At 37.7% G+C, this 10,300-nt stretch overlaps 1 protein-coding gene across 2 annotated transcripts in view; it reads right to left on the reverse strand.

The window, feature by feature from the left end:
• The window catches only part of LOC102209548 (E3 ubiquitin/ISG15 ligase TRIM25-like), a 6,303-nt gene extending 4,145 nt beyond the window's left edge, over positions 1-2,158 (reverse strand). For both annotated transcript variants that reach the window (XM_005754936.2, XM_013908004.1), the window contains exon 1: positions 1,851-2,158. In XM_005754936.2, coding sequence (XP_005754993.1) covers positions 1,851-2,090 — 240 coding nt within the window. In that variant the 5' untranslated portion in view covers positions 2,091-2,158. The remainder of the gene's footprint in view (positions 1-1,850) is intronic.
• Positions 2,159-10,300: the final 8,142 nt, after the last annotated feature.

The raw sequence follows: 10,300 nt of genomic DNA on the forward strand, positions 1-10,300 counted from the left end.
AAAAAATAAAATAATGAATTAAATAACTAATTTAATTTCCACAGAAAACTAAGTCTCACTGAGGTTAAAAGCCAAAGATTAAAAGTGGGTTTTAAGACGTGATTTAAAAGTGGATAGTGAAGGATACTCTAACGTGCCAGGGCAAAGTACTCCATAATTTTGGACCCACGATAGAAAAGGCCCTGTCCCCTCTGAGCTTCCTCCTGGATCTCTGTACCTCCAGGAGCAGCTGGTCAGGTGACCTGAGAGACCGACATGGTGTGTGGAGATAAAGCTCAGAGAGGTAAGGCAGGGCAAGATTGTGAAGGCATTTAAAAACAAACAGAATTTTAAAATTAGACACAGGCAGCCAGTGCAGTGAGGCTAGGACAGGGGTTATATGCTCTCTTTTACAAGTTCCTGTTAGGAGTCGTGCAGCAGCATTTTGAACCAGCTGCAGACGTGAGAGCAATGACTGACTGACCCCCACATAAAGTGAGTTACAGTAGTCCAGGCGGGAAGAAATAAAAGCATGGATCACTGTTTCAGGGTGCTGCCTCGAAAGAAAAGATTTTACTCTTGCCAGTCGCCTTAAATGATAAAAACTGGACTTCACCACTGCTCTGATTTGGTTGTCCAATTTAAAAATCACTATCCAACTTAAAACCAAGGTCAGTAACAACAGGTTTAAAATAAACTTCCAGGGGTCCCGAATCTACAGAGGAGGACTCGCAGGGACCACTGGGTCCAAACACCAACAACTCTGTCTTCTTTTCATTAAACTTTTAAAGGTTTAGAGCCAACCAAGCTCTAATGTCATCTAGGCATGTCATGAGAGGTTTTATGGAGATGCCATCTTTCTGCTTCAGTGGCAAATAAATTTTGCAGAGATCTGCATAACAATGAAATGTGATCCCATGCCTTCTAAGGATGGAGCCCAGAGGCAATAAATACAATAAAAAGAGCAGTGGCCCTAAAATTGAGCCCTGTGGGACACAGCGTGACAGAGGAGCAGAAGATGATTCTGACTCTGAGAAGGCTGACAGAGAAAGTTCTATCCGACAAATAAGACTAATACCAATTGAGTGCAGTGCCACCAAGACCCACTACATCACTAAATTAGAATATCATGGTCTATGGTGTCAAAAGCAGCAGTTAGATCAAGCACGACAAGAACAACATGGTTACCAGAATCACATGCCAGAAGGATGTCATTAAAAACCCTTAATAATGCTGTGAAGGGTTTTAAAACCTGACTGAAAAACCTCAAAGATGCCATTATCATCTAGAAAGTCTTTCAGTTGACTAAAAACTATTTTCTCTAAAACCCTGTAAAGTAAAGGCAGCTTGGAAATAGGCCTATAGCTGGTTAAAACTGTGCGATCAAGGCCTGGTTTCTTAAGCAGTGGCTGCACAACTGCATGTTTGAAATTTGCAGTAACCACACCAGAATACAGACTGCTGTTAATAATTAATAATTTAATGGTGTTGGGGATATTTTCTTGACACGCCACGTGTCCTTTAGTAAGAGATGAGCTTATCTGAGAGATAGCTGCAGATCATGGCACAAAGCTGAAACCTGACATCAACGACAAATCTGCAGCAACTGTGTGATACTGTCACGAAATGTTGAACCAAAAAACACCGAGGAATGTTTCCAGCACCTTGCTGAGTCTGTGCCACGAAGAATTAAAGCAGGTCTGAAGAAAGGAGTGGGTCAAACACGGCACTAACCACGTGACCGGTAGGCGTAAATGTGTATTTAATTAACAAAACAAGCAAAAAAAAAAAAAAGGAAAAAAAAGGGTACATTAATTAACTCGGATTTTTTTTTTATTCTTTTTTCCCAAGCAGCACCGTGGATACATCACCTCAGCCAGCATGGTGTTCCTCCCGAGGACAGGCCTTGGACTGAAGGTCTCCCTACACTGAGGACAGCTGTACGTTCCCTTTTCATTTTCCTGCTCCCAGAACCCCTCGATGCAGATTCTGCAGTAAGTGTGTCCACACTGGATGGTGACGGGATCTTTGAGTAGGTCCAGACATACCGAGCAGTAAAGCTGATACAGGTCCAACTCGACGGCACACTGCTGCTGCCATTTCTCTGCCATTTGGATGAAATCCACAGGTGCACAGCGAAGTTTTTAACTAATTGAAAGGAAACGTAGGGAAATGTGGGGTGGGGCTTCAACTTCTGCAAGTCTTAAACCAATTATTATGTGACAGTTTTGTTATAAAAGCTTGCTAACGCCACTTAAAAAAAAAATTAATACATTAAAATAATGACAAATGTAAAAATAAAAAGCAAACAATAACCACTGTTCCCTGCAAATGTTATGTATTTTATTTATTAATTTTTTTTATTAATTTTTTAAACCGTAATTAAACTTAAATAATTTACAAAGTTAATGTAAATGTTAAAAAAAAATACATACACGAATGCATGGGAACAGGATGGGGACAGCTGAGAAGCTGGTAATTAAGGTGTTTCTTCTCTTGTTGATATGATCGTTTTTTTTGTTTTTTGTTTTTGCCTGTCCCGTTTGCCCTTTTGCCATCAGAATTACTGTCTAAAGGCAAAGAAAGATGCCCAACGGATTTACTTTACCAAATCGACCAACCCAGCCTTGCCGTATTGGTCTATTTGATTCGTCTTTTATTGTTTATTTTAGTTTAACCTGCTAAATGCGGGACAGATATGATTGCTGATATGATTCTTGTGTTATTTCCTCATTTCCCAGTGAGGCAATATACTGCAGACATTAGCATTACATGAAGCAAATGATGATTGTTTTCTAGTGCTGTAAGTTATGATATGTGTGCACACATGGGTGTGGCTACCTAAGAAAAAGACCTAATAGCCTCTGGCCAAAATGATTTTATCTTGTACATTTGAATATACATAAATGTACACATAAAGAAATAAATACATCATTCTTTTAGTATTTAAAGATAAAAGATAGATGTCAGTAGTTTTTTTAAGTACAGTATTGTAATTATGAATATACATTGATTAGTATGTAATTTACATCTTCCAGCAAACTGATGTGTTCTCATAAACCTAGAATTATCAAAATCAAAGGAATTTTTATTTGTGGTTGCACCTTCAGACTCATACCTACACCTCCTACACATACCTACAGTATGAAGAAAAGACACAATGTGACTGGCATTGAGGTAAAATGAGTGTAAATATTTGCACAGTAGCCTTTCACTAATGGCCAGACTTTAAGAGATAGAATGATTTTTAAAGTGACCACAAAGCTACCTGGCACTTCAAGTAATACAAGGCAGAGATGTAATTTAACCAAACCGTCTGAATTTTTGATGTCTAAAGTTTTTTTGATCTCTATGTCACAGTCACACTGCCGTGTGTCCCTAATAAATAGGCCAGTGAGTGCTACTGCTAGTTTTAATATAAACTTTAGAGTAGAAAAGCCTTAATAAAAGAGATGAAAAATAACTTTAATGGTATAAAAGTTACTTTTTTGCTGAACTGGATGTCATCATGGCACAGAAAGTTTAACAGAATTACGTCTCGGGAAAAGAAATCCTGCGATCTGCTGACATCTAGTGGTGACTCACTGTAATTACGACTCTAATCATTGAGACTCCTTTTGCGTCTCTATGGATCTTAGCGGGACTCTTGTTTGAGCAACACGTTCTCATCACCAGCTGCTGTAGGCGCAAAATCCCTACTGTATATTTTGAGTTTAATATTTAGCTCATGTTTAATTAATATTTCATAGAGATTTGTTGTTGATAATTTCAGGAGTAATAATATGCACATTTCAGTTATGTTTACTGAGGGCCAAGACAATCATATTGCACTGTTTGTGATTAGGAGATAAAATAGGTGCTTACCACTTTAAGAACAGAGATACAGTTGCAGGGGGGTGGTTTGGTAAGTTGAGGGCCATGTCTGAAAACATCAACAAATTTTCATTCAAGTGGAAGATTTTTCTTTTTGGATATCAGAACATTCACCAGACACAGGCTCCTTTTTTGGGCTTGTTTTATTGGAAATGACACTGCAGCTGCTTGCTTCTGGAACACGCAGCATTAAATGCCTCACTGTGAGCTTCACATCAGAGAACATTTTCAGTTACACTTAAAGTGATGAGTTTCGTTGGAGGATGTGGAATAGGAGACTTTAAAAATACTCCATAATTGCGTCACTTTATCAGAACAGCTCCTTCATCAGAGTTACAGGTTATCTGCTCTGCAGCCTCTAAGCAGCAGTAACATACCGATTACTTTTAGCCCACACGCTAAAGTTAAAGTAAAACAGGATGCTTCTAATAATTTCTCCCAAAAGGTGATGAATAAAAATAAAAATTCACTAGTTAAGAAATGACAGGTTGTTGATCAACATTTAAATATATGTATTTTTAAACAACTATTTAGATTAATTTTCAGTTAAATTCACAACAAAGCACAAAGAGACAAGAAAGTTTAAGAGGAACAGTGAAGGGTACAAAGTTTGATCTTAAATAATGAAATGACTTCTAGGTAAAAAGGTCTGGTTGCTGAATCCTCCCACCATGACTGGTACATTCCAGCTTTGTGCCACACCTCTGTTATAGTTAAAACAACCCCAAAACACTTCAATAAAACACACACCTGTGCATACACAACTATAGCTCCTCTAGCATGCATCCTCTTTCCTCTGTCCTCCATATCAGTTTCACAACTTGTGATAAACTATAGCAAGACACGCTGAAGATAAATTTTCCCTCATAGGCAGCAGGACGAGGAGACAAGAAGGCACAAATTAGTGAAACAACAGTTGCCAAGTCATCTTCTTACAACTTGTAGTTAATGAGTCCTCCCAGGTTCAACTTTATATTGCTTGAGCTTCCCCCTCTATTTGTGCTTCTTTTCTTGTTAATAACTTCCCTTCTCTGAGTAATCTTTGTTACATCAACAGACCTACAAATGTCTGACCTCTAAATAAAATCAATAATAAACCATGATTCACTATGGCAACATGGAAATAAAGAACAGAGTTTTAATTTGAATCCACCTAAGTGAAGAAAATGAACATGTGTCAGTGCTGACCAACATGTTTACCTTAACAAAACAGGAAGGAAAGAAATAAAAAAAAAAATGACAAACTATATCATCATTATTAATGAAATAGAAGTTCAAAATATATCATTTATTTTTATACTTTTTGTGGTCATCATTTACCCAGCTTAAATGCATTTTTGAAGTTTTTAAATCTAATTATTCAGCTGTAATCTGACAAATTGTAGAAGATGAAAACTGAAGGTAAAAGTGTGGAGAAACAGGACAGACACAGTTTAATGCACCTGTGATATTAGTTGCCCAGACAAGAAAAGACTCCAGGGTTGATCCGCCCTCAAGTCAGATCTTTTATAACCGTTTGCTTGTTTTAACTATATTTTTTCATCAAAAATGTAATCTTAAAATTTCATTTTAAGAATATAATTATTTCTGTCATTACTAGATAAAAATCCTTGAGATGGTTTAAAGGAAAACTCTGCTATAATGTTTCCCAGCCTAACCAGATCATGTTTTCTTAATAGATAGAATTAATACAATCAATAGTTTTATATTTAACAAAAAAGAAGAAGAAATTAAATCTCTGTATTTGAAACACTATCCATATTAAAAACACAAAAGTAAAGCCAAAAATGTTAGTAACAATGTCTTAACTGCTTCTTTTTTTTAATTAAGAGCCAGCCTCAACTAGATCTATATTATAACTCATACCAAACATTACAGGGATGTAAGTGATTACACCATTGTTGCCAGTGTTACAATAATTTTAATAGAAATAGTCGAGTTGAATCGCTGAAAGCAGAAATTCTGTTGGTACAGGTTAATTCACTGTACGCAACAGCTTTCAGCTACCTTAACAGCTACATCCATCACTTGTACTACTCCATCTATTGCCTCCACAACTACTCCAGCAGCTCCTTCTACTACTTCCATTTCCACTCCTTCAATTGATGCTTCAGCCATGCCTTCTACCACCGCTGTTACTGAAAGAGCTTCTTCCACTGCAGACAACGCTACGTCCTCAGCCGCCTCCTCTGCTGCTGACAGCACCGCCCCAACTGTTTCTTCTTCGACTGCTGTTGTCAACGCAGCTGCTCCTTCTCCTTCTGCCAGTACTGCTGCCACTTCTGGTGTTTCTCCTGTCATTGATGTTGTCATCTCTTGTGTCATTTCTACTTTTCCTTCATCAGTTTCTTCTTCTTCTACTGGCACATCTGTTTCTATAGTTGGTAAAACTTCTGCAGTCCCAGTTTCTTCTTCAACTAGTTCTTCTGTTCCATCTTCTGCTTCTGCATCTTCGGCTTCTTCTTCCAGTGTCGCTGCTTCGTCTGTTATTGATGCGCTCACTTCCTCTTCATTTGTCTTCCTAAAAATTTTAAGTAGTTTTGAGAAAATATCAGCTCCCGTTTTTGCTCCAGCGACGCTCCTTTCCACTGCTGTTTCTTTTGTTGGAGATCCTTTATTCGGTGTAGATACTGACTGTGTTTGTGCTTTTCCTCCTGCCTTTACCGCAGTTACTCCTGTACTTGTTTCTTCCTTTGACACTGTTTCTATTCTCTTCTTCCTTGCTGCTTGTTTGATTGTACTGACTCCTTTTATAGCTAGAGGTACAAGTGCAACAAACTCCAATCCACCAAGCAAAGCTGCAATTAGCAGACCTTTACCTGCGATGAATGCAAATTTAGCCACACGCTGTTTATAGACTCCACTTTTAGCTCTATCCCTGGCTTCTTCTGAAGACATAGTCTCTGATGTTTGTTTAATACGCTCTGCCTCTTTCTGTATTTCTGTCTCTATTGCTTGTAGTAGGTCATTAGTGTAATATCCACCTTTGTTTTGCATCACTATATCATCAATGGTTTTGAGAAGCTGTTCCACTTGGAACTTGTTGCTCCTGTATTCATTCTTTGCCTCATTATTCCAGTATTTATTATCTATAACGTGGCATCGGCCTCCGCACTTCTGAACGAGATCAGCCAGGCATTTGCTCTGACTGACGAACTCTTCAATTTTCATTTCCTCCAGCAGTTGGTCACCGTGAGTGAAAAGAATTACAGCATATCGTAAAACCTCCTTGGAGAAATACTGGAACATGTTTTCGATGACAGACTTTTCATGATCTGTGAATTTCTCCACTTTAAGAACAACGATAAAGGCATGAGGACCAGGAGCGCACTCAACAATACATTGCAGTATGTTGGGCTTCATGTCCTCTTCTGATCCACTTGTGTCAAAGAAGCCGGGCGTGTCAACCAAAGTTATGGATCTTCTGTTAATGAGTTTGGACTTGGAAATGCAAAAGCTCGTCTCTGAGTCAGGGGAATGGCCCATTTTGAACGTGGATTCTCCAAATAAAGTGTTTGCAACACTGCTTTTTCCAGCTCCCGTTTTCCCGAGGAGGACAATCCTCCGTGTTGGTGGCACTACAAAAAAAAAGGTTTCAGAGTATTTTTTTAGTTTTTACCATTTTGTTTATTGCATCATTTCTAATGTTGCAACTGTTATCAGCAAGTTATTTTTCAACTCTATTCCTCAGAGGCAAAAATGCTTCATGCAAGCATGAAAGTCTCAGTCAGTAATCATATTACACTCTGCTCACTTGCTGTAAAAGTATATTATCAATGTCTCTGTCAAGTTTATAGAGACAATTTAAAGTTCATAGAAATTAGAACTAGAAATGTAGGACATTATGTCTTACACATTACCTACATATAATATCTTGGGATTACATTGCCACAGCCTCTTCACAATGCATAATATAGTTCCAGCTTTCCTTATACTGCACTTTACCATCCAGAGTGAATCATCATTATGGATATTTATTAAATAACCTGAGACTAGGACACAGCATAATGTTGCATAATGTGAGCCAACTGGAAGCAACAAAAAAAGAATACATCGTTAACATAGAATAAATTAGCACAGTTGATAGAATTGCTTTTATTTTCTTGAATTATTAACACAACTTTAGTCACAACGATGCAAATAAAATTTGTATTGCAGTATCTGGAAAAAATATATTGTGTGAATAAAGTAGCTGCAAATGTACATGGATGATAATAGAAACAAACTTAACTTACCATTCATGTTGGCAAGAAATAGAAGTGCAACAGGTGGATAGATCCTCAAGTCTAAGTGTTTGATGTCCCTCGCTTATCTGTGCTTGCATTTGGTTGCCTCTACCTTTACTTACAAACTTATACTGATTGACTTCCTTATTGGCTGACAGATGCTGAACTGCATTAACCTGTGAATGTGAGACGAGAGACAAAGTTTAATCAGATTAGCCTACAGATATCTTATGGTCCCACTATTGAAACTCAGTTTCACTGAAATACCTGGCACATCCCAGCCACTGCTATCCGGCTCCAATGGCTACTGGATATTTACACTATCAGTCAGTTTAGACACACCTTCTGATTTAATGTTTTTTTCTTTATTTTCATGATTATTTATATTGTGATCTCACTGAACGCATCTAAAGTATGAATGAAATATGTAATTATGTAGTAAACAAAAAAGTGTCAACAAACAAAAACTCAAAAGATGTTTTATATTTTAGATTCCTCAGAATAGCCACCCACTGCTTTGATTACTTTGATTACAGATTTCCACTGGTCTAATGTCCATTCCTTGTGTTTCTTAGCCCAAACAAATCTCTTCTGCTTGCTACTTTTCTTTAGTTGTGGTTTCTTAGCTGCTATTTGACCATAAAGGCCTGATTTGCGCTGTCTCCCCAGAACAGTTCATGTAGAGATGTGTCTGGTACTGGAATTCTGTGTGGCATTAATATTGGCTCTACTCGGAGGTGCGGTTAAAAAGTGGAGCAGAAAAAACCCCATTAAATGAGAAGGTGTGTCCAACCTTTGGCTGGTAGTGTATATATCTATTTAGATTAATTTCATCTTTAACTTTTTAGTTGCATCTTCTTATACTGCACCATCAGGATCTCCTGGTGTTGGTAATGCCATTATTAGGTTTGTATTCTATATTATATATCTTGTTTCACTGCAACCTGGCGACAGCATACAACACAGACACACATGCAAACACACTCGTGGCCAGTTAAGTGGTGATGAGCAACTATTTGGTTCACAAAAGACAAATTCTCTGTGAAGCAGAAGTGAAATGCCCAGAAACTACCCTATAGGTGCAACCTTTATCATATTTAGAGTTCAAAGTTACGTGCCCAACTCATACCTCTAAAGTACATTGGAGTATTCAAACCCATAAACTATGATAATAAAGATACACTGATTAAAAGAATTCCCGTAATCCATATCTTTAATGCCACAGCATGCCTGACTAAGACTGAAAACAAAACTAAAGGTTTGTCTTACAGCCCTTTACACAGAAAGAAAAAAAAAACTAATAATGAGATGGGTGGACATTGTAGGTTGTTCTAACAATAAAGTTCTGGAGTACAGAACAGATAAGGTAAAATAACATTGCAAACATAGGCTGAAAGACTACTCCTGATGCACGAGGCTCATGTGGAAAGGTACGGACAGAGTACTACAATTGTCCTTGGACCCACTAGTAGGCCTCTGTGTGTCAGAATCGACACTCTGGACCATATCATGATTTACACTGACATTTCTTTTTATTCCTACATGATTTTCCCAATCATTGGGGTTGAAGAAGAAGGCTATGTCTGGTCACAGTATGACAATCACAGCCTAAAACAGATTAGACCAGTGGACAAGGACAAGATGTCCAAGGTTTTAAAGAATTTTAAAGTCCTGCGTCTCATCAGTAAAGACCTCACGAGCACATAAAACATCACCCAGCTGTTATTACCATGAGTATAAATTACTACGAGTATGTATAGTCTTCAATGTAAAATTCTTTTATTCCTTTAAGACTTTATGAACGTTGGACACATAAGCCAAAAGTGAAATGTGATGATAATATGACAAAGGTCAATGTGAGGTGGGGCCTGGTCTCTTATCTACTTAAGTAAACTACGATATCGCGTTGGATCTATTACAAATGACATCTTGTGTAACAGGATCATACAGAGGCCAAAGGAATGATATACCTCTAATGTTGGACACCATATCTGGTAGATATGATAGATACTTTGAAAAACAAAAGAATCTATAATTCTCTGATATTGTTGAATTGAAATTTCAGGCTGTATGTATTAGTTATTTGTGTGATAGAGAGATGATAGTGAAATAGTACAGCATGGGAGTGGACTTATGTAGTACACATAAGGAACAGAGGTCACTGACTTAGACACAAGATCTGCCCCTGTAGTATAAATATAAACAGTCAGTCTGTCCATACA

This window comes from Pundamilia nyererei, unplaced genomic scaffold, assembly GCF_000239375.1.
Source record: "Pundamilia nyererei isolate P.nyererei 1_Seehausen unplaced genomic scaffold, PunNye1.0 scaffold00763, whole genome shotgun sequence".
Taxonomy (NCBI): Eukaryota; Metazoa; Chordata; class Actinopteri; order Cichliformes; family Cichlidae; genus Pundamilia; species Pundamilia nyererei.